Source organism: Galleria mellonella, unplaced genomic scaffold (genome assembly GCF_026898425.1).
Source record: "Galleria mellonella isolate WM207_F2 unplaced genomic scaffold, CSIRO_AGI_GalMel_v1 utg172, whole genome shotgun sequence".
In the NCBI taxonomy this organism is placed as follows: Eukaryota; Metazoa; Arthropoda; class Insecta; order Lepidoptera; family Pyralidae; genus Galleria; species Galleria mellonella.
Window position 1 is genome coordinate 1,374,145 of NW_026442015.1, and position 26,843 is coordinate 1,400,987.

Consider the following 26,843-nt stretch of genomic DNA (forward strand, 5'->3'; position numbering starts at 1 on the left):
AAATATCGTAAATATATTACTCCAATTAAAGAACCATTTCCGGAAGCGGAAAAGTCAAGAGCATATTTATTTAATCGACTTCATAAAGAAGAAGGTTCTTAAGTCGTATGTATTTTTTATATTTGTTACCTCATAACTTCGTTAGTTGTAAACCAATTTGGAAAATTCTTCTTTCATCTGAAAGAATATACTTACAGACTGGAATTTTTATTAAAATAAAGTACTTTAATTTTTAAATCAAATATTTTTTTTTACCACAATCGACGTTAGTTTTTTGTAGAACACAATCTTTTTATAATATTTTTACGCAAATTTTGAGTAATTAAATAAAACATATTTTAAAAATGTATATATATATATATATATATATATATATATATATATATATATATATATACATTTTATTGCACTTGTAAGTTACATATAATTGTCTTCGTATGCTTTTTAGTGTGATATATTAATTTTCAATAAATACGATGATTAATTAGTTAATTAGCTGAATGATACAGTATTATAGAAACTAAATAAAAATTTAAATATAGCTATGGACATGTAATCAATACTGTAAATAATACTGCCTAAGTACAATTTAAAATTATTAACAAATTTAAATATGTCGGATCGTGTCATAGTAAGGTACATTTTTTAACCTGTTAATAATTTTGAATTTTCAAACATAGGGCTATGCATTTAAAATATATTCAAATATAGGTAGATAGAATATTAAGTAAGCTTGAACTTGTCAATTTCAACGGTACCGTAAACTCTGTTATCTAAAAGACATCAACGAGGTACAATAATTATATAAATACTAGGTATCTATCTTAATGGTCGAAGGATGGGCAGCATACAACATCATCAAAGTCTAACTGCAGTTGCCAACCCGCCTGCCAAACGTAGTAACTACTGGTCAAACCCCCAAGTAGGAAATCTATGTTCAACAGTTGACAGTTAACGGCTGCATCATCATACACTCCTCGCAAAAATTAAGGGAACATAAAATTTTTTGAAATTTTTGGGTGATTTTCAACAGGCTGTATTTCAGTGAAAATAATCGTACAGGAAATTTAAAAAAAGGATTTTGAAGCTTGAAAACTCTAGTTTTCAGATTTTTGGTGAAAAAATTTTTTGAGCTCCGGTTTCCATGCAATTCTTAAACAAAGCTGAAAATAATATTTTTCTAAATTTTCTAGGTTTCGTTTTTCACTCTATGGGTATGGAAAAATTTTTTCGAGCTACTCCATTGTATAGGTCTCTTAGCGTGTTTATTCAGCTTCAAAAATCGCTTTGGATGGCTCAATTACGACCATTTGTCTCCGAGATATCGAACTTTGAATGCAAAAGCATCCTTTTCCATTCAACTGCTAATATCTCTGGAACTACTGGTCGCACAGCAAGCGGGCGCCGAGTTTCTTTATCTGCATAAAATTTCCAATTAAGCACAGTCAAGAGTTAGTGAAGAAAAAAATTTTTTCCACCTCTAACATTGAATTTAAAAAAGTGGAAAAAAGTGACTTTTTCTCCTTTTTTGGTTACTTGGCTGTATCTTCGCTAATATGGGCGGGAAAGCTAAGGTTTGAGGAAAATTTTACAGTCTATTGTTCCTTAAAGAACCCCTAAATCCCTGAAGCGATCGATTCAACGGTTTTTCCCGGACCAATTGATTGAAATTTTGGAAAAAATAAGGGAACAAGGTTTTTGTCCCTTAAACTCACCCTAATCCATTCAAAAATCAATAATTTCATTTGTTTTTCACTTTTTACTTAATTTTTTGTTTTTTAAAAATTCATTATCAAAAAAAAATCGAAAAAAATCAAGAAAATTTTTAAGAAAAATTTTTTTTGAAAAGTCGAAAAAAGTTTACAAAAAATTTTTTTTTCGTTTTTAAGGAAATCAAAGTTTTTGACAAAAACTTTGATTGATGATCGATTTACCGCCGGCATTAGCGTTACCCAAAGCATACCACGTGGAGGTTGCACGGTCGGATTCTTTTTTTGACTTTTTTCGACTTTTCAAAAAAAAATTTTTCTTAAAAATTTTCTTGATTTTTTTCGATTTTTTTTTGATAATGAATTTTTAAAAAACAAAAAATTGAGTAAAAAGTGAAAAACAAATGAAATTATTGATTTTTGAATGGATTAGGGTGAGTTTAAGGGACAAAAACCTTGTTCCCTTATTTTTTCCAAAATTTCAATCAATTGGTCCGGGAAAAACCGTTGAACCGATCGCTCCAGGGATTTAGGGGGTTCTTTAAGGAACAATAGACTGTAAAATTTTCCTCAAACCTTAGCTTTCCCGCCCATATTAGCGAAGATACAGCCAAGTAACCAAAAAAGGAGAAAAAGTCACTTTTTTCCACTTTTTTTAATTCAATGTTAGAGGTGGAAAAAAATTTTTTCTTCACTAACTCTTGACTGTGCTTAATTGGAAATTTTATGTAGATAAAGAAACTCGGCGCCCGCTTGCTGTGCGACCAGTAGTTCCAGAGATATTAGCAGTTGAATGGAAAAGGATGCTTTTGCATTCAAAGTTCAATATCTCGGAGACAAATGGTCGTAATTGAGCCATCCAAAGCGATTTTTGAAGCTGAATAAACACGCTAAGAGACCTATACAATGGAGTAGCTCGAAAAAAATTTTCCATACCCATAGAGTGAAAAACGAAACCTAGAAAATTTAGAAAAAAATTATTTTCGGCTTTGTTTAAGAATTGCATAGAAACCGGAGCTCAAAAAATTTTTTCACCAAAAATCTGAAAACTAGAGTTTTCAAGCTTCAAAACCCTTTTTTTAAATTTCCTGTACGATTATTTTTCACTGAAATACAGCCTGTTGAAAATCACCCAAAAATTTCAAAAATTTTTATGTTCCCTTAATTTTTGCGAGGAGTGTATATATATCATCCATTGACATTTTTGAGCACTATTGTCTTCAAATATGGGTACGCATGAAAGGTGGCATGGGCGTTATACTGCATTTTGTGATGGCTGTAGAGATGTTCATGCCTGTAAGCGACGGTTACCACTTTCCATGCCGTAAGCTTGTTTACTATTGAAATCTTTTCAGTTATTCGTATTTAACAACTAATTGACGGACAGTATAGACAGTGACAGATAAAACTATTATATGTACGCGATCGCCCATCATATTGGTATCCGCTCCGTGTGTTGCTTAACCTAGTTTTTAATTCGACCTCGTGTTTGCACTCACTGCATCCTTCTTACTGCGCTTTTCGTAACTAAGTTACAACAGCGGGCGATTAAGTATCCTTATATTTACAAATCGTATGATGACCTCTGCACATAGCGTACTCTGTGACTTGTACAATCCAGTACAGAATAAATTATATAAATGCAGTAGGCTCAGTGTCCTCATAGAGGTCATAGGATATAAAATACCTACTGAAGTACGATATTTAAATTCAATGCATATCTTTTTGTAGACATTTTGAAATGGAAATCAAAGACAACAAATGTTTCTGTTAATGGTTAAAAATATTGATTTACAATTACCACGATGGTGTCTAAGGAACACCGCGTGGAGATTGTTTTTACATGTTTTTTCACTAGCAAAAGAACCGTTACTCCAAGTAGTTAATGGGTATATATAACTCCCCAGACAATATGTCAAACCACAGATAATATGATAACTACCTCAAATTGATATGTTTGTTGACTAGCCTGCAAATAGTACATATTAGGTAGATTTATTGTAATCTACCAAACAACAACATCATGGATCAAGGTCCATGACCTTCTTCAGGCTGAAATGTGAGCATATTATTTCTATAAAAATATCTTAGTAAATAATTTTCAGTATAATTTGCATATAATTCTAGCTTAATTGTTGAATAAGTTTTTATCTGATCGCCGAAAAAGAAGGTTAATGTTTTTATGTCTGGAGTTTAAACGCAATGGCTAAATGGGTTAATTAATTCAAATAAGATGCTAAATAATGATGCTATAACGACAGAATAGATGGTACAAAAATCAAAATGGTACTATTAAAGTATTAAAAATTTATTTTACGTAGCGTTGCTTTCGTGTGTTTGTGTTTCATCACAGCAATTTGTTAAATACGAGTAATGTCTTATGTAAAAGGTGAGCCACGTAATGTAATGTACAAAATTGATAATATTTATACGCGAACAATACCGCAGTAAACTTTTTCTACTGAAGCAAGTTAAAAAAGTAAAACAAGAATGACAAAATATAGATCAGTATGGGAGAAAATAGTGCGTAATATAAGTACACATCTAAAAGCATAGTTGAATCGTAAACATTCTTATTTTTTTATGCAACTTATAATAGCAAACAAGCTGACGGCCCACTCGATGGAAAGTGATAACCGTCGTATATAGACGTGAGACATGACTATGGACTATGGACATACTAGAGTATTTTGTTTCGCCCATAATACTCCCCATGCGTTGCCATTCCTGAGAACGCAGGTATTATTCATCTGTACCCTGTAAATTCACTGCTATCCCACCCTTCAAACCGAAACCACAGCTATACAAACATAACTGTTTTACGTTAGAAACACGAATGGGACAGAGATGCCCAAGCAAACGACTTTTGTACAAAGTCCCCCTTTTGGTAATTTATAAGAAAAAAAACATTATTATATAAATAGAAATGTGTAACGATTTTATCTATATCTATACTAATATTATAAAGGAGAAAGATTTAATTACTTGTATGTTTGTTTGTTTTTAACGAATAAACCCAAAAACTAATCCAGTAATTTTAAAAATTATTTCACCTATAAGCTACATTAACAGCGAGTGAAATTTGATAAAAATATTTACAATGTTATCCAAAGTATCAATAATTTACTATTAAAGCTAATATAAAAAAATCTATTTTATCTTTCTATCTATCTACTCATACGAAGTCGGGGCGAATCACTAGTTATTTTTATATACTTTAATACGTTGATAGTCGTGATCATCGTCGTGTTATTGTAGTATCGTGTATTGAGTAATCATAATACACAGAATAACGTATTAAAAAACAAAGACAGCAAACTGATAGAAGATAAAAATGGTTTCGCGATTATAAGAAATTATAGCACTGAAATCAGCAAATAATAGTATTATTATATTATATAACCATAATATATTACTTAGTAATAAGAATAATTGGTATTACAAGTATTACAAAAATATTTGTACTCTTCCACAATTTGTTATTAAAATTTTTTTGATCAGTGTTTTTATCATAATTTTATTTATTATTATTTAATACTTGTCCACTATTTTTTGTTTTTTTTTTTGTATAACAGGTTTTTATTATTTTATTAATCGACCGGTTTCGAAACGTCTCAGGCGGTATTTTGTTTGGGTATTAGAATCAATTGCATGTTATTAATAAATATAGTCGTTAGTTTGATAGAATTGTAACAAATATGTCGAACGACAGTTTCTAAATCCACAAATATAGAGTAGTACTCGAAGCAGGTTTGGTTTCCGAATCGCGGTCAAGGTGTTCGAGTCCGGCGGAGTTCCATGAATAATTAGCAATTAGTCGGCTCGCACGGGCTTTCGAAATCCGCTGCGAACGGAAAACAATCGTTTTGGTGCACTATAATGAGACGGATCGACGCGTGTTTTATTGTCAATTTTGCACTTCCCAAAGGTTGGCTAGTAGAGAATGTCATTAGTGTTAAGCTCGCGTTTTGTGCCGTATTTTATTGATCAATAAAGTTTAAATAAATAAGTAATGTATGCTATATGTAAGTATATCGAGTAATTAGTAAAGAATTATCTTACTAATATAATAAAATTCTAACTTCACGTTAGATGTGTGTACATGAAACACATACATAGATGAGGAGTCTTAATAAGACCAATAGATGCCAATATAATATTTTTTGGAAATTTTGTCTATCTGTCTGCATGTCTGTCTATCTACTTGTCAATATTCTGTTTGTAGTTTGTTTTGGCATTACTGCACCAAATTGGATGCAGTTTTTGCATTTTTTTACTGTTTAATAGTCCAGCTATTGATCACGATCTCACCTGATCGAAAGTAATAATGTGGTCTAAGATGGAGCTCGTTGACCCACGAATAGCCTATTCACGTTTGCCATCAATTGGTCTAGATTATATGTAGTACTAAAAACATAAGAAGGAAGAGAGTTTTAGTCCTTGACCATATCCATGATAAAGGCTTCATATTTGTAATAATAACTTAAAAACTGGTGTATTGTTTTATCTTGACACGTTATCTAGAAGTTTATTTAATTGGTTCTTTTACTTCTGAAATCCATGCGTACAAAGTAATGGATAAAAAGCTAGCAAGTAATAAATAAGTAAACTCATAGACTACAAAGGTCGTATGTAAAAATTTAAGCGACACCAAAACTTTGTCAATTTGAAACAATAAACTCTCCAGTAATGGAAATTTTATAGCTATATAAATATTTAAAAGAAATTTGTATGGAACAGTATAAGTATATTCTTTATTATGTACAATGCATAATTTTAAACTAAAGAGTTATAAAAACTAATAATTGTATATTTATGTCGAAATTTATTTTTGTACGCCCTAATACGTAGTATCAGTAATGATAATAAAATAAACACTATAAAGAAATTTCTTTTATAAACAATATCTGCACTATTATAAAAAGAAAAAAGTTAAATAAAAGATAGATGGATCGGTGACATTCACTTATAAAAAAATTAAGTTAAAATAGAATTTTGATGGATAACTACACTCCTCGCAAAAATTAAGGGAACATAAAAATTTTTGAAATTTTTGGGTGATTTTCAACAGGCTGTATTTCAGTGAAAAATAATCGTACAGGAAATTTAAAAAAAGGGCTTTGAAGCTTGAAAACTCTAGTTTTCAGATTTTTTGGTGAAAAAATTTTTTGAGCTCCGGTTTCTATGCAATTCTTAAACAAAGCCGAAAATAATTTTTTTCTAAATTTTCTAGGTTTCGTTTTTCACTCTATGGGTATGGAAAATTTTTTTCGAGCTACTCCATTGTATAGGTCTCTTAGCGTGTTTATTCAGCTTCAAAAATCGCTTTGGATGGCTCAATTACGACCATTTGTCTCCGAGATATTGAACTTTGAATGCAAAAGCATCCTTTTCCATTCAACTGCTAATATCTCTGGAACTACTGGTCGCACAGCAAGCGGGCGCCGAGTTTCTTTATCTACATAAAATTTCCAATTAAGCACAGTCAAGAGTTAGTGAAGAAAAAATTTTTTTCCACCTCTAACATTGAATTTAAAAAAGTGGAAAAAAGTGACTTTTTCTCCTTTTTTGGTTACTTGGCTGTATCTTCGCTAATATGGGCGGGAAAGCTAAGGTTTGAGGAAAATTTTACAGTCTATTGTTCCTTAAAGAACCCCTAAATCCCTGGAGCGATCGGTTCAACGGTTTTTCCCGGACCAATTGATTGAAATTTTGGAAAAAATAAGGGAACAAGGTTTTTGTCCCTTAAACTCACCCTAATCCATTCAAAAATCAATAATTTCATTTGTTTTTCACTTTTTACTCAATTTTTTGTTTTTTAAAAATTCATTATCAAAAAAAAATCGAAAAAAATCAAGAAAATTTTTAAGAAAAATTTTTTTTTGAAAAGTCGAAAAAAGTCAAAAAAAGAATCCGACCGTGCAACCTCCACGTGGTATGCTTTGGGTAACGCTAATGCCGGCGGTAAATCGATCATCAATCAAAGTTTTTGTCAAAAACTTTGATTTCCTTAAAAACGAAAAAAAAAATTTTTTGTAAACTTTTTTCGACTTTTCAAAAAAAATTTTTCTTAAAAATTTTCTTAATTTTTTTCGATTTTTTTTTTTTGATAATGAATTTTTAAAAAACAAAAAATTAAGTAAAAAGTGAAAAACAAATGAAATTATTGATTTTTGAATGGATTAGGGTGAGTTTAAGGGACAAAAACCTTGTTCCCTTATTTTTTCCAAAATTTCAATCAATTGGTCCGGGAAAAACCGTTGAATCGATCGCTTCAGGGATTTAGGGGGTTCTTTAAGGAACAATAGACTGTAAAATTTTCCTCAAACCTTAGCTTTCCCGCCCATATTAGCGAAGATACAGCCAAGTAACCAAAAAAGGAGAAAAAGTCACTTTTTTCCACTTTTTTAAATTCAATGTTAGAGGTGGAAAAAATTTTTTTCTTCACTAACTCTTGACTGTGCTTAATTGGAAATTTTATGCAGATAAAGAAACTTGGCGCCCGCTTGCTGTGCGACCAGTAGTTCCAGAGATATTAGCAGTTGAATGGAAAAGGATGCTTTTGCATTCAAAGTTCGATATCTCGGAGACAAATGGTCGTAATTGAGCCATCCAAAGCGATTTTTGAAGCTGAATAAACACGCTAAGAGACCTATACAATGGAGTAGCTCGAAAAAATTTTTCCATACCCATAGAGTGAAAAACGAAACCTAGAAAATTTAGAAAAATATTATTTTCAGCTTTGTTTAAGAATTGCATGGAAACCGGAGCTCAAAAAATTTTTTCACCAAAAATCTGAAAACTAGAGTTTTCAAGCTTCAAAACCCTTTTTTTAAATTTCCTGTACGATTATTTTTCACTGAAATACAGCCTGTTGAAAATCACCCAAAAATTTCAAAAAATTTTATGTTCCCTTAATTTTTGCGAGGAGTGTATATATATATATATATATATATATATATATATATATATATATATATATATAATTTCGTTTATATAAGATTATGCGTTTATTTATTTATTTATTCTTTATTGCACAATAAAATTTTGTACAAATGGCGAGCTTAATGCCATATGGCATTCTCTACCAGCTAACCATTGGGTAAAAATAGAAAGCGTATGAAGGGCAGATGTGGTGAAAAATATGTGACAATTATAGTAACACATTAAGGCAATACACAATATAAATATAATACACATAAGAAATGCACATATAATACATAAACATTACTTTTAATATATATGGATAAACTAATACATATGAAATATATATATATATATATATATATATATATATATATATATATATATATACATAAATTAAAACAACGATAAGCATTATGAGATATAATAACTATTGAGTGACCTGTAACTAGCGCTGGTTTTGTTGACTCAACAAATAATTAAAAAGTCTTCTTTTAAAAATATCTTTACTTGATGCTCTGCGTAGATCTACAGGGATTTTATTCCAAAGGCTGATAGCGGTGACAGTAAAAGAATTGGACATAAATCCGGAATGATGTGACGGGGTGATGAGGAGGAGATTATGAGATGACCGAAGATTAAGGGTATGGGAGTCTTTGAGATACTGAAATCTATCTTTCAAATAAGTAGGAGAGGAAGGATCATTGAGGATAGAGAACAGTGTGCAAAGTATACGTAAGTCTTTGCGGTTACGAATGGTCAACCATTTGAGTTGTGAGCGGAAATTAGAAACGTGGTCATACTTACGCAGCCCGAAGATAAAGCGAATGCAGTTGTTAAGCAAACGATCAAGTTTGTTCAACTGTTCTTGCGAGAGGTTAGTAAGACACACGTCGGCATAGTCGAAATGCGGAAGTATTAGGGATTGGACAAGGAGTAATTTAGTGGACGGAGGAAGAAAAAATTTAAAACGATAAAGAGCACGTAAAATGCTTGTAATTTTACGACACATTTCAGCCATTTGGAAATGTCATTTCAGTGATGGGTCGATTAACAGACCCAGGTCTTTGACTTTGGCACTGAATGGGATGACGCTGTTCTCAAAACGCAGAATCAAGTGAGACAAGTTTAATTTGGATAGAAGTTAAGAGCTACCAATAATAATTGCCTGGCATTTAATTGGATTAACTGAAATGCCAAAACGATAGGACCAGTGCGAAATACTTTCCAGATCGGTATTTAGTTTATCTACAGCTTCAAAGATGTTATGTGGATCAGCTTGAGCATAAAGCTGTAAATCGTCTGCATAAAGGTGGTAAAAGCATCTAAGGTGGGAAATAATCAAATTAATAAACAAAGAAAATAAAAGTGGGGAAAGAATACCGCCTTGCGGAACACCAGTTTCTAGTTCACACCAGTCAGAAAGAGTCTGCCCAGAACGTATGGCTTGTTGGCGTCCGCGAAGATACGAAGAGAACCAGCTCAGTACTAACGGAGAAAAATTAAGACGGCAGAGTAACGTTAACAATAAGTCATGGTCGACACAGTTAAAGGCGTTGGAGAAGTCAATTAAAACTAAAATAGTAACGCGTGTGTTCTCCATACCATCACGAAGGTCTTCCGTTACTTTTAATAAAGCTGTCGTAGTACTGTGTCCGGGACGGAAACCAGATTGAAAGGGGCTAAGAAAGTTACATTTTGAAATATAGGTGAATAATTGTTTTTGAATTATATTCTCGAGAACTTTCGAGAGAAATGGCAATATGGAAATAGGTCTAAAATGACTAGCAAGAGTAGGATTAGCGTTTTTAGCAAGGGGAATAACAAATGCTTTTAGCCACAATTTTGGAAAACAGCCAGTAGACAGAGAAGAATTGACAATGTGGGTCAGAATTGGGAGAATAATATCTAATAAAAGAAGGACCATCATTCTACTCACATCGTCATATCCTGTTGCATTTGATTTGATGGATAAAACAGCTTTGCGTACATCGTCATCAGTTACTAAAGAAAAAGTAAAAGAATCCGTGGTAAATGAAAGCATGGATTTAATTTCCTGTAAAGTGGAGGCTTTAACGGCATTATCAAGAGGAGGTATAGAAGAAAAGTACTTATTAAGGTTATTAGGGGAAATATTTGAATTGAAAATAGCTGGGGCTTTCCCAAAGCCCAGAGAGTTCAGGAATTTCCATACATTTGCTGAAGAAGAATTTAAAACATTTTTATGAATATAACGGCGTTTCGCTGCTCTTACCACCTGATTGCAACGATTTCTAGCTCGTTTGAAAAGTTGAAAGGTGATTGTACTTCTTGCTTTTTTATAATTTTTAAAAGCCCGATCACGCTTCGTCATTGCCTTGCGAACATCGTCTGTAATCCACGGTGCAGGAGGTCGACGCAACTTTACAGTACGGATTGGTGCGTGTTTGTCGAATAAGCTTAGAATCTGCGCATTAAAAAGAACAATTTTATCGTCAATGTTGCAAGAGTCTAACAATGGCTTCCAGTCAATAAGTGCAGCGTCTCGACATAATAAGTCGACATCTATTCTGTTAAAATTACGTACGCGCGCGATTGTCGGCTTGGGTTTTAGAGGTTTGATTTTGTAAGATAGAAGCAGTAGGTCGTGACGTGAAAATGCAGGTGCAGAGAATTGGTCGTATTCAATAACATGGTCGATTAAGGAAGTGCAAATAATATCTAACCAGGAGTCGTCAGTATCAGGGTTATAGTGAGTAGGTTTTAATGGTAAAATTGATATATCTGCAGAGTCTAAAATAGATCTAAGTTTGCGTGTTGACGTTGTGTCCTTTAGTAGATTGGTGTTAAAGTCACCCATGATGATAATATGATTATAAGAGCTATTTATAAAATCTATAGCAGTATCAAGATCTCCGAAGTAATCTGTTGAAGGTGGGCAGTAAACTACGCCTATAGCGAGTTTTGTGCCCTTAAAATCAATTTCTATAAATAAAAACTCTGCAGTGCTTCTATAATCCGAAGGAGATGACAAAACAACTTTATAAGGTAAGGTGCTACGCAAGTAAATTGCAACTCCTCCTCCACCCTTACTCGTACGATCATTCCTGATCAAGACATAACCTGGAATAGAATATGTTATAGAAGATAATGCAGGTTTCAACCATGATTCAGAAATAAGTAAGGCATGAATATTAGGTTCAGAGAACGCGTCAATTAGGTCAGTATAATGCGCCGGAATACTTTGACAGTTTATATGACATACGTTAAAGAATTTAGAATCTTTTAATCTATTCTGCAGCAAACATCCGATATTATTGTCATTATAAATAGACGAGTTGGAAGATAAAAGTGATGAATTATTACATGTTGAGTGGAGTGACTCTTCGTCCGTTATCATTGAGTTATTCAATAGTTAAAATATGTAATTAATAAATTATAAAATATATAAAATAAATTAATATGAATTGTAAATAAAATTAATATATAAATATTTAACAATACGCTTCTACAAGGTTTATTTACCTGCCGGCACACTGTAACAATATTAACAGAAACATATAAAAAATTAAAACAATTCGAACAACAAAAACAAACATGTAAAATGGAATGCACTTATATAAGTAACTTCTTTTTACAGATAGATAATAAAGTGTTCAATATCTGTGGTTTAGCTGGCTGTTAAATCTGGCAGACGTCAAATTACAAAATGAATGTAAACAGATAACGGAAAGCTAATTTTAAGAGGGTATTTTGATAAAAGATTTACAAGTGCTAAGTGGGTATTGTAAATATTACATTATGATATGAAATGTTATTACTAAAAATACGAAAATTGACAAAAATCTAACAATTTGATTATCGAATTCACCTTGAAACACACAAGTGGAGACACATACACATTATATGCAAGTCATTTCTTGGTTATTCTTGCGGTCCGCTGCTTGGGAGCCGCGGTGGTAGATCGGCCGACTGCGGCCACAACTTCAGAAACTGGCGTCGTTGGTGCATCGGCTGCTTTGTACTTGGCAGTCAGGTTTTCCAACTCTTCAATTGTGAAGATTTTGACACGTGATCCGTCTGGGAGCTTCACACTTATAACTCCATCTAACGTCCAAACCCTACGAATTCCGAAATATTTTCGTGCCTCGAGGAACAATGACTGCCGCATTCGTGTCAGATATTCAGATACCAAATAAGGACTGCCCTTAAAAAGAGTTTTCTTTGTCCATATAGTCTGACGAAGGGACGGGTCTCTAAATTTTATCAGGATCGGACGAGGTCGTCCAGGAGTAGCTGAACCAAGACGATGACACATTTCGAATTTGTCATATGTACAGTCCTGGACCCCTAAATGCTTTGTAATAACTGAGACTGTCACCTCACGAACGTCCTCATCAGCTCTCTCAGTGATTCCCCCCAGCAGTAAGAAATTCTTCCGATGACGGCTTTCTATTGCATCCATACCGACCACAAGGTGATTTATCTGCTGCCGCAACAGAGTAAATGTGGAGACAGTTTGATCACGGAAATACTGGAACTCACTACACAGTTGCTTCAAACTCATTTCTCCTGATGGCGAGGCTTTCAGTAGTGCCTCGAAGGCATTGATGCGCTCATTAAAGTTCTTCTCTATAGCAGCTTGTGCCTTGAGTACTTCCAAGATGGTTGCCATTGTATATGTGAATCAATAAAATAGAAAAGTAGTAATGGCTTCGACAGGTATTTAAATTATAAATATTATTTCATGGGTATGTATATACTAACTATTCACCGTGTATACTATATATTGTGAAGATTTACTATTTTTAAATAATTAAAATTGTAGAGCAACACAAACTCAGCTGTTACTTTTTTAACCGCCTACCCGCGAAAAAAAAAGTTTCTGCGTTCTATTTATTTTTAAAATAACTTTTGTGAGTCATATAGAATTGGAATTATTTATGACGGATTATTTCGCTTAAATTACCTTTAGGGTAACCAAACTAGTTTTAGACTCGATCTGTGCCCGTCACGTGGCAATATCGAGAACTACTAGGCTCATAATTAGGGGGACAAAGTCCAAACTGTTTAATCAAAAGAAAGCAACGTTTCGTTGAAATTTTCATAGAAATATACTCTAAATAAAATTAATAAAAAAATGAAAAATTTAATAAATTAATTGATTTTTTATTTGTATTAGGTACTATTGAAGATCAGCAGACTGGTTTATTTACATTTGTATTAAGTTCTGTTGAAACTATAGTCGCAACCGCACAAAACTAAGCACAAATAGTATAAATAATTGTAAACATTAATTTAGAATAAGATAATATTATAATTGCACATTTATTAATTTAAATTTATAGATGACTTCATTCGACCGTAACTTCGTACCCATGTGTTTTAAAAAAGGTGACAACTTCTAGATAAAACACATCAGGTTTTTGGTTAAATCTTTGAGAGTATAATTGCATCCAATTATGTAGTAGTTTTACAACAAACAATTTCCGAAATAATAATCTTATTGAGACATTTTTTTTTTAATATTTCTTATGTACAGACATTGTCTAGTGTCAATTTTATTATCTGTACATAGAAGTATATTATAATTAAATTACATTTTCGTAGTTTCGTATATTTCTAAATAATGATAATTTATAAGTATAAAAAAAAATTAAAAACAAGCTTTTAACAGATGAATTAAAAAGTAGAAAGCATATTTTTTCAGAGCCACCTACTGTGCTTAGATATAATATAAAGAATATTGAGGTGCTTTTTTTTGAGAGTTTTTACACATTCCGATTTTTTGGCTAAACTTTCTAACTTTTCTTTCCCTAAAAAACTAACAAACAAACTTTTAAGAACATTAAAAGAAATGACAATTCTGTCTATCCATATTCAAGTGTAGTTCTTGTCAATGAGCAAAATTTTATTTTTATAAATGAATCCTCACGCCAGCAAGTCTGTATGTGATAAGCAAAAATAACTAAGTATAGCTATCATCATCATCATCATATCAGCATTTAACTGTCCACTTCTAAATATAAGCCATCTCCTTGGGAGGTTTTGCTAGTAGTTGCCACGCTTGGCAGGGGGACTGGCAATCCATGCTGTTGCCCATCCCTCGCCCTCTATTAGTCGGCTCTTACGACACCCACGGAAAAGGAAGGGGTAGCCTATTCTATGCTGGGACCATACGGCCAAGTATAGCTGTATATAGTAGAATAACCAATTCTCAGAACTACTTGTTTATAAAAATGTCGAACCTCTCATAAACATATTTTAGCTTTTGAAGTGGTTTGTTGTGTTGTGTTAAGAAACCAATTTCATAAACCACTCTAACAGTTATAAAGGTTCGTAGGATATTTTTTTATTTTTATGAATAAGAGGATACGAGTATATGTAGGTCATTCTGTGTATAATTTTTTTCATACAGTTGTGATGGTAGTTACTATTTTTTCTAAATAACATTCCTCTAATTTTTAATGTTGTTTTTTATTTCTTACATATTAATATGCACATGATTTATCAGAGGGAGACTTTGTATAAAATTCGTTTGTTTGGGCGCCCCTATCCTATTCGTATTTCTACCATGAAGCAGTTGTTTGGATGGCTGTGTTTCGGTTTGAAGGGTGGGATATGGCAGTGAATTTACAGGGTACAGAATAACACCTGAGTCCTCAGAAATGGCAACGTATGGGGGGTATCATGGGCGAAAGAGTATACTCTGGTTATATACATGCTCATGTCTATAGGCGATGGTTACTACTTTCCATCAGGTGGGCCGTCAGCTTGTTTGCCATTCTAAGTTGCATAAAAAAAGAGCGAGATTGATCTTTTGAACGCTGATAATCTGATAGAACGATTTGAGACAACCCGATTCAAATCGATATTATCAAACCATCAACATTGTTACCTAAGATCGGAAGCCCTATTTTCGGTACATCTACCTACCAAGAAGCGGTTAAAATTATGACATTTCGCACGGGTCGCCGAGTGATTCAATTAGTGACTACAAAATGAAAAACTGTCCATGGGCTTTTTGTTCGCAGTTGGTCAAACGTTTCCCAATGTCGTTAGGTAAGAACGCGTTGCGGTCTCATAATTTTCTATCTGTGAGTACTCAAGCTTTTTTAACTGCTAATACTACTTAATGGATGTATCTTGTGTATATAACAAAAGACAATGTCCTCGTAAATTACATTCAATTGACGAAATAGTAATATTATACTTTTTAGATTAGATTGTAGGTAATTACTTTAACCACTTAAGCATCTCGAACGAGACCCTCTCGCGCATCAAATGTGTTTCGATTTGCGCTATCCCCAGTACCTCTTACCACTTATAAATATTATGTTTATATTTTAATCTGGAGCGATATTTTCTCGCCCGTTTGTATTTCATAGAGCTTAGTGTATATATTGTAAGCTCGTTCGAATTTAGTACGTGTGCCAGAGCGCGAGTTGAACCCATTTCACAGAAAAACCCTCGCATTAAGTGGTTAACATACCGATAACCAGTAAATAATACTATATAGTAGTAAGTTTGCCTTTTGTACCGTATTTTATAGGTAAAATGTGACGAATAAAAAATAAATAATTAATTATATTTCTTGATTTACCTTTAATTAAGAACCATTTACGAAATAAAAACCCATTACATACCAATTGGAAATTAATTACTTATAAAGAAGCAATTACTGTATCGTGTTCGAGATTTTCAGAATATTCAATATATAGAATATATATTTCATTATTTGAAGGTATTGTGTTAATAGATTAAATAAACAGGTATATTTTGCTTCTATATTGAACGGTACCTGATATCTATATTAACAGAAGTAAACTCAATTGATTGCAAAAAGACATATCAAAATGGGTTTAATGTTCCGAATTGGTGGAAATATGGCGTAACATACACCAATATTATATAACAGATGAATTTGCTACTGATTTGGTTTGACATGAATTCTCACAACTTTTTGTAGCGGAAGAACTGCTTTGCAAGTTTTGGTGTTTTTTTTACCTTTTATACTTTTAATCGGATATACATTGTAGTAAACAGAACGTATGGCATCCCAGAAAATCTCGGTGAAAATTAATAAAAAAAAAAAGAAAAAAACAAACAGAAAAACAAATGAATTTAGAACCTCCTCTTATTAATCCTTCGTTAACATATTCGTTTTCGTTTTTTTATGAAAATGTGATGAAATTATTTATTTTATTCATGTATTTATTTGTATATAGGTACACCTATTCACATACAGAAGACAGAATCAATAATAAAAATAAAATAAAATACGTTTATTTAATACTTTATTAAACAAACATGCCTAATAAAAAAATCTTTTTAAATCGTGACTTCGATCTTGATAAAATTAGACAAACCGGAGGCAAAAAAAAAACATGTTTATCTATTAAGTGTACATAAAAAGGTCATTTGATTTGAATCTTCTTAAGCAAGGATGGTTCTCGAGTCATCTGAATTATTTCATACCTATATATGTTATGCGTTTATGCCCTGGTTTTGAACTGATTTTCACAATTCCTTTTGTAATAGATAGGGTTTCTTTTGTGTTAATACCATATTAATTTTATGATAATTGAAACTACAATTTTTAAGTCATTTTAGAACATTTACTGAACATTTAGTTGTCGTTCACGTTTGAAAATGTTGTTTTGAGAGCAATGATATATACTTGTATGTTTTTGTTTGGCCGTAGCTGTTGGATAGCGCCTGTAACAATAATAGAGCCCCCTTCTCTAATATTCTCACTGCAGTAATTCCTGTGCGGCGCGTCTATATGGTGGGGGTAAATATTGATCATTCTAGTAGGCCAGAATGAGTTAGTGGCTAAGTTCGGCAGGGACCTAGTGTTGCGGGGTATAGCGCAGAACTCGTACCCAGGGTAATGGGTGAAGACCTTAACGATGAAGCGGATGGAGACAAAGGAAGTCGGACAGTCGGTGCAGCGGAGGAGGCAGCTACGGAGGCATTGTGTCCGAATCCTAATGGAGGGCAGCGGATTTTGCCAATAGTTGTCACTTTGGACAGGTTGGTTAGCAATTGCAATTAGGATTTGATGCTGTTTTAATGGACACGTTGCTGCCTATACCTCGACCATTATGTTCCCATAGTCGCCTCACGGTACCCACAGAAAAGGAAGGGGTGGCCCATTCTACACCAGGACAACACGGTAAATATACTTCTATAGTTTGTTTTAATAGATATTAATGAAAATATAAACAAATGTATAATTGACCCGATTACAAAATCTACTATGTATTAATAGTAGTACTAATAAAAAATCAGTTAACTGATCCAGTATTTCGATTTGTTACTAATGAGTGTTTCTATGACAATTTCAACAAAAATTGTTTACCATTAAAAGTGGTTATATTGAAACAAACTATAGCGTATAGTCTGTGACTAAGATACTCACATGGTCTATGAAGAGTCTGACCCAGGTGCCGAAGAATATGGCACAGATGATACCGAGCAACAGCAGTACCACGGCGGAGGCGAGCACGAACCCTGGAACATACGAAAATGACTATTAATGACATCAGGTTAGCACCATTACAGCTCGAAAGTTCAGTAAACTGGAGTGAGTATGCTACATGAGTTTTATGTCGTATATTTCCCAACTATTGACGAAAGGAAACTAATGACTTTTAAATAAATAAATTGAATTAATAAATAACATATTTTAATCATCTTATTATTACGTAATTTTGTACTATTTTTCTTAAATAATAGGCTTTTTAATGCTACTAAACATTTGAAAATAAATTATTGTAAATTTTATTTCCAATATTTTTACGATTGATCTAACTAGATTTTGTAAGGTTTAATGTATAAGATCCAATGTTTTATACCCAAAGTCATAGCAAATAAAAGTATATTATTATTACTATAAAAATCTAAGTGCATATTGAATATCTTGAGTCACGAGCACGTTGTAATAAATGGTATACAGGTATTAGTTTTAATCTTGGAAGTGTTATAGGCAACATAATAACTACATAAAAATTTATTAAGGAAATAAACTGTCAAAAGCGTGCGAAATTTGATAGTCGTGTTTTTTTTGTGAGGTAGACATGTTTATGATACTGCACATATACTATAATATTCTTGACACCTTTTTGATTTTTCAAGAATTATGCAGGTGATACGGTCTTTAATAAATCGTTACAATTTATTTGTACAATTCGGACTGTATGAATAAATTGTAAATCTAATCACATATGTTACAATAAATTGTGTTAACTTACTTGTCCAAATAAGAACGATTTATTAGAGCAGTGTCCTGTTTGTAGTTTTATACTCGTTAAATGTATAGCAGAAAACTATACATTTTTTTATACAAATACGAATCTGTCATTGCATTTTGAATGAATCGTAAATAAAAATAAGATCTCGTAGATAAATTAATATAACGAAAGTATACCTACTCCAGCTATAAGATCTGTTACAAATGAAAATGCACTTTTTTTATGAAGTAATGTAATATTACTGAAGATTATACCTATATATTTATTAAACTTTCAATACAAAAAAAAAAATATTCTATCGCGATCACTGCAATCCTATTTTCTTTAACACCCCGTTCCATATTGTAATTAGATAGTGAACACGAAAAAATATGTAAAATGGCGCGAAATCGAAAGAAGTTTTTAAAATAATAAACGCGTTCCAAATTAAAAATATTTACAAAGTTGAAATAGAAAAGTTTATATATAATAGTATTTATGGCCGGACTAGTTATAGGTTCCATTTAGACTATTTTGCTATAGAATCCTAATAAACAACATGAACTCTATCATCAGCTGGCGGTGACTAAAAAACTGTAATCAAATATTTATACTTAAAACTCATTATAAATTCAAAGTTCTAGCATATGCAGTGGATTGCTAAAACAGAACGGGTGATTGTAAACCTGTTCCGGCGGCGCAGTAAGTTCATGGGCCCCGGCTCCCGGGCGAAGTACCGACGATAGAGTAACTGGAAGCTATGTCTTGTAATGTTCTACTGTTAGATTAACCGCTCTATAAATTAAAAATGTTTCTTTTTCTTTTATAATTATCTATCTATTTTTACCGACTTTTATATTTAGATTGAATTTTAATACAGCTCTCTCAAAATCTCGGCATGATTGTTGCGTTCACTACGACAACATAAGATGAATGCCTCTAACTACCCCATTAAAGATTATAGTTGTAAGCAGGTTTTTTTAACAAATAGGTTCTCAAACCATAGCTTCATCAATTTGAATATGAATTTGTAACAGTATTAACCAAAATCCGTTTCTCCGAAAACTTCCAACATAAAAGTCTAACTCATAATTACAAAAGATATATTTTAAGAACGTATAGAGTCTAGGTCAATGTACCTACATATGTTATAGATGAGAACGTGGAATCCAAAGCAAATATGTATTTAACAAATCTTTTCTTTGATACCACTGAGATGGCAAGCAAGCATACAGTCCATCTGATGGTAAGCGGTTACTGTAAGCGTATGAACGCCTGCAATATTAAGGGCATTACGCGCGCGTTGTCGGCCCTGAAGAAACCTCTTTATTCCTTTTTCTTATTATACATTTCTGGTACAAAATAAATTCATAATTTAATATTTGCAAAACAACAATAAGTCAAATATTGTTTGCACATGGATATTATTTTGAATCATATATTGTTGTAAAAATTACTTTTAGTAATTGTCAAACACGTAAGATTTCCTGTACGCATTGTTTTCTTGTATAAATAATATTTTCAGTAACTCAATTAAATAAAATGTCTTTATAATGTTTTTGAATGATAACCTCTTAATTTTTAGTTCGTAAAATAATATATATATGCAAATAATAATAATATAATATATAATATAATAGTCAAAAATAAATAAGTTTCCGTATTGAGTCTTATCTTATCGCCATTTTTGAGTGTATGCCATATAACGTAACAAACATAAAAAATAATTAATAAATTTTAGTGCCAATAAACTACTTAGTATTTCAGATTTGTTATGATCTTTGTATTTTCTACATTTACTTATATACTGTACACTAACTGAGTTAATATAAAACATATTTATAAAAATAAAGTTCAATTTATGCATCTACATTTAAAATTACGTGTCATATCATACCTTTTTAACCGACTTCAAAAGGAAGAAGGTTCTCTATATGGTTGTATTTTTTATGTTTGTTCTGTCAGTTGTAAACCTATTTGGAAAAGTCTTTTTTTATCTAAAACGATATGTTTGCAGATTGGTTTCATAGAAATATTATCAAAATCGGTTCAGTAGATTTGTTTTTAAACAAAAATAACTAATTTTGCCAGCATTGAGTCCTTTTTTTTGCGGAACGCAATTTAATTAATCATTACACATTTTAGTATTTGAAATGTACACTATATAATAGAATATTCTTAAAAATAATACTCATGTTTACAGAAAATTAATTCAATATCTAAAACCAGAACGCATGCTTGAAAGACATTATGAAAAATTCAGGCATTTCTATACTAGAAAAATACTCGTATGTACTCGTAAGTTTTGGGATTCCTTTCAACTCATAAGGGGCATGGTGTGCAGATAGACAGTTTTTTAGAATGTCTGGCATGTAGCATGCGGCTGGCTCGTACCGCTACCGTGTCAAATTCATTTATTGTGATTGTTAAATCATTTTACATAATAGAGACCTACTTTTACGCGGAAATTGTTCCGTTCCACGCAAACCCACATAATAAATACTACGCTGACATTTTTCTTAATGGCTAAGGCAAATAAATTTGACCACGGTGCAATCATGGAAAGTGATGTGTACGGTACAGAATACACTGCACTGCCCTTACCGGTTGCAACAAGATGATTGTTATATTGGATATTGTACTGCAATTAATCTAAAATATTACCCCCATTTGAAAAGTAGTTTCACTTTCAATATGTATTAAATGATCATTCAGAAGTATAAAAAAATATTTCTTTTTTTATGCAACTAAGATTGGCAAACAAGCTGACGGTCGCTTATAAACATAGTACGAGTACCATGGACATAACAGAGTATACTATGTCGACCATATTATCCTTCATTCGTTGCCATTTTTGATGACTGAGGTGTTATGACTCTGATTTTGTAATGAAATGAAATGAATTTATTTTGTTGTGTGTGTGTGTATATAAAGTTTTCATCAAGATTTCAATAACTATTTCTTTTTAAAAACTGATAAATAATACAAACGTTGTCAGATTTTGGTAAGAATACACTTAATGACTTTTATTGAATTTTAGTTATACATTTTTTTATATTCTTGATATAGGCTCATTATTACTTTATAGTTTTATATTATATTATATTAATATAAGACTATATTATATTAATAATATATGGGACTTCAAAAAAAGAATAATCTTAATTTGAAGATATTACGCGATATCTATAAGATCAAGATCTTCACTAATTGTCCATCAATTTTGACTTTTAATAGAAATAATTTACCAGCGTGTTATCACCACAGAATTAGTTTGAGTTTTGAATTTTAAAACTTAAAATAATTGACGTTTCACTATTTAAATAATTCCAGGAATGAGTAGATACACAACAAGCGTGGTTCTAAAAAACAAAATGGCGGACGGACGACATGTTGAATAATATGATCACGTATTGTCGTTGTGGCGGATTTTCGCAGTAACAAACGCGTTCATGTTTACATTGTATGTTTACAAAAGTCATCGGTTTGTTTGGAAAACCCGACGATGTTGTTTCCATTAGGAAGTCTCGGTGTACGGCTAATCCTCAACAAATGCCATGTTGTAATTCGATATCTTCCAAATGTGAGACAAGTTAAAGTGACCTAATAATTTTCCTTTAAATTTTTAATGCTGGTTAGCTCCGTCGATTACAAAAAGAATCGTCAAAATCAATTTTAAATCGGTGATATAATCGTATAAAATAGCCACAAAAAAAGTATAGACGAAAAGCATCGAGAAACTTCTTTTGAAAGCCGCTTAAAAATACTGCATCTAGGCACTTGATTTTCTGTATGCATTTCAATATAGCTCATAAATACTTTATATAATTCTGAGTACATTCACTATACATATAGGTACTCTTTACCTACATTTATGGATACTAACAGGGGGAAAGAGATTGTTAGGGGTCTAAAGCCCTATTGCTAGCAACAGATACGATGCATTATACGTCGCCGGCACAACATGGAAATAATTTTAGTTATACATTTTTTTATATTCTTGATATAGGCCCATTATTACTTTATAGTTTTATATTATATTATATTAATATAAGACTATATTATATTATTAATCTATGGGCCTATGTTTATAAACCTGTTACCTGAAATAAATAAATAAATATACCCTATTAGCTCAACCTCCACGCGGTTCCCTCTAGAAACCATCGTCATTAATTCTTGTTGAATTAATCACGATGGGTCAACTGGCCTGCTTTCATTCTCACCTATCATCTCTCACTGGTGTCCCGTCAGCAGGTGGCATAGCGCAGATGGGGCCTACTATTTAATTTCCCACATTATAAAAAAAGTACTATAACAACAAAGTAAGGCGTATGTGTAGGTATGTCACACATCGCACCGTAATGTCATAAAAATGTGCGATTTTCCAAAAACCTAAACAAATCTTGCCAACCGGAACGTGGTGATGCACAGTTGACAAATTTGTACCGCGCTGAATAAAAATCACCAAAATTTACACAGCGCGTGTGTAAAATATCTAAGAAAAACATACTGTCCGTTTTTTCTCATCTTTTTCTTTTGATTGGCTGCTTGCTTTTGATTATATTCTCGTAAAGTTTAATTCAAACCACGCCATTTTCAATTATTTACATTATTTGTCTATAATTTACAATAATACTTGTAAATTTCAGAAACACTTGGCTTTGCATTGCTTAACCTCGTTAACACTCGCTATTTATTGACGAGCTCAACAAGTATCTGTACATATATATATGAACATAATATAAAAGCAAACACATGTGTGAATTCTGTATAATCAATTGTCATTGTTTAGTCATACTGTTTGTTCGTCGTAATTGTAATTAATATTGTATTTTATATACATTGTACGTATGGTTAGTACGTAAATTAATTTTAATATTACTTGAAATACAAATAAGTTGACTGACAAGATGATGTGACAGTAAGTTATGTACACCACCCATAGATATAACCATCACCAAGGTAGATGTTATGGGCGTTATATTACCAACGACAGGTTATACAATGACACCCATAGCAACAGCTTCATGGCATGTGGTGACATTCTTAAGTATAATGTTTCTATGTCGCAATGACGATAACCAAGTATACGGTTTGTTTGACGGTGATTGTAGCCTATGGATGCCTGAAATGCTAGGAGTATCCCGTGCGTTGCGGACTTTGAAGAAACATAAACCCTTACTACACGTAATATTATGTGAAAGTGAATTTATTTGTTTGCTATCATTTGGCTCCATAATAGTTTGACCAATAGGCACGAAAATTTCATGACATTCATGAAATATAAGATAGAGAATGATGTAAACTACTTTTCCTCCCTGTTATTTAACATATTTTAGTTAGACGGATGAAATCGCAGGTAAAAACTACTAGGCAATAAAAAAGGATTAAAGCGTCCAAAGGCTTTCGTTCGTAAAAATCTCATGCCGCGCGGAGGGCTTTCATATTTTTCCTTTATACTAGGTAACACTATTTTAATGCTTTTTTAATAATGCCAGTGAGTTAATTTATAACTTCTTGGATCTTTAATGTGGAATAAATGTTGTATTTGAAGTAGAGAAGGAATAATTTTCTTTATGTACCAATTAATCAATCAATCAACTGATCACTGGGTTGAAGGTTTCAGACAAAACTAATATGTTTGGATCTTTGCTGTCTTATTGATTTAACTGTCTATAAAATAAGGCCTTGTATACTCAAGAGACTGTCTTTCATAGGGTCAAAGTCAAGCTACCAATTAGTTATACAGTTGTCAGTCAACAATATTATGACAATCATGTATAACATTGAATATTTATGTAATAACTTATTTATATAATTAAGTACACATTGTCAGCATCTTATTTTAATGAAAATATCAAATATTGATTTTCACGGACGAGAAATCTGAAGTTGCTCAAGTTTTTATTGCACTCGTGTATATTATATTTTATTCAATCACCACACGGAATATCTAAATGATATTAAAAATTACTCTTACAGTACATTAAAATATTAATCGCAGTAGATACAGAATGAATATGTATTGTACAATTAAAATTATTGTATCTATTCCATATTTTAGTATTGAAATCTCCTAATATTTTTATACCATCAAAAACCAAAATTTCAGTGACAATTAGGAACCTTATTTTTAGAGCTCTTTTTAAATAATTTTTTTTTTTACAACACAGGGGGCAAACGAGCATGCGGCTCACCTGATGGTAAGTGACTACCGCCGCCCATGGTCACCCACAACACCTACGGCATTGCAGGTGTGCTGCCGGCCTTTTAAAAAGGAATATGCTCTTTTCTTGAAGGTTATGTTGTCGTATCGGTTCGGAAATACTGCTGCTGGAAGTTGATTCCAAAGAGTGGTTGTGCGTGGGAGAAAGTGCCTTAAAAAACGCACGGTGGAGGACCGCCACTTGTCCAGATGGTTGGGATGAAATTTTAGTTTATGGCGGGTTGTACGGGTTGTAATAATAATTCAGAAGTATTGAAAATTGTTTTTGAATATTAACAGATAATACAGTCTGCATGTTGTACCAGGAAAATATTTTATACAATGCTATAATTTTAATTAGATTACAATATTATATTTTAATTCGCTCTTTTATCCCAGTATATATAAATCCCATGTGACAATGTTCGTTCACGCTAACCTGAAATACGATGTCGATGATTATGTAATACATAGCGTATGCTAGGTCAGCCAATTATATTGTAAAAATGAAATAACGCTCTGCAACGGTAAATTACAAAAACACTCATTAAATTCTTAATTACATATCAAAGTTTAAATAATTAAGTAATTTATACATCGACATAATATTGATAATATGTTTTGTTCAGAGTTAGGTATTAGGTATATTTTTTTTGTTGTTACGTTATATATAATAAAATCAAAGATATACGATCTTACCTTAATTTAGGATATCTTATCTTTGAAAGTAGAATAGTATACCTTAACTTTCAAATTAAAGGATACCTTACTCTTGAAACTGGAATACGAAAATACACACATTTGCTGTTTTATTCCAGAAATAGCAAGTTACACAAAATTATCATAATATATGTACCTATAAGGCCTTTATTAATATTCATATATGACGTCGTCGCGACATTGGGAAATTAAATTATAAATTATGTAGTCTTTAATAATATATAGTGGAAAAATTATTACGTAAAGTAGGCATAGAGAATATTGGTACTGCTCCAAATATAGAATATATATATATATATATATATATATATATATATATATATATATATATATATATATATATATATATATATATATATATATATATATATATATTGGAGTTTTTTTTTTTTAATATTGATGACGAAAAAAAATCATCACTCATTTCTATATCGCCCATACCGGTCGGATATTTATAATAATTTCGATCCGGTTCTTCATTTCGACATTAAATATTGGATAACAAACATTTAACATAATCGCTATTGGGCCAATATATAGTTCTTGTAACTGAAATATATAGAATGTAAAGATATTTATTGAATAATTTAACTTGTAATGATGTCAAAATGAGTTTATTATTTAACAAAGTGATACAAATTTGTATTCATACGCTGGTACAAGAGAAAGAAAATTAGATAGATAAAACATACCAAGCTATAGCGTCTCAAGCGCCTTTTAATAATGTTGGCTATAATAATTAAGGATAATATTAAGAATTAAATTGCAATTTGCATTTCATTTTTTTGTTGTTGTATATCAAACCTTGTCTTCTCTATATGTATGTAATACTTATTAGCGGAAACTTTATTGGTTACTAAATATTTATCATGTAATATTTTTTCTATTAATTGTACTGTTTGTTTTCTAAATAAAATAAATAAATAAAACTAAATAATGGTCAGTAAAATAATAGATTATTATAATGTTTATTACGTGTATTATGGAACAAGTATCCATGAAACTGAACAATTTGCCATAAATAGGCACAGTTAAATTCCTAAAACAAATTTTGAACTTTCCAATACA

The 26,843-nt window shown here is 31.8% G+C and overlaps 1 protein-coding gene across 2 annotated transcripts in view; it reads right to left on the reverse strand.

The window, feature by feature from the left end:
* Positions 1–26,843, reverse strand: part of LOC113523132 (scavenger receptor class B member 1) — a 99,477-nt gene that overhangs the window by 22,697 nt on the left and 49,937 nt on the right. For both annotated transcript variants that reach the window (XM_052893185.1, XM_052893186.1), the window contains one exon: positions 18,037–18,128. In XM_052893185.1, the coding sequence (XP_052749145.1) occupies positions 18,037–18,128 (92 nt within the window). The remainder of the gene's footprint in view (positions 1–18,036; positions 18,129–26,843) is intronic.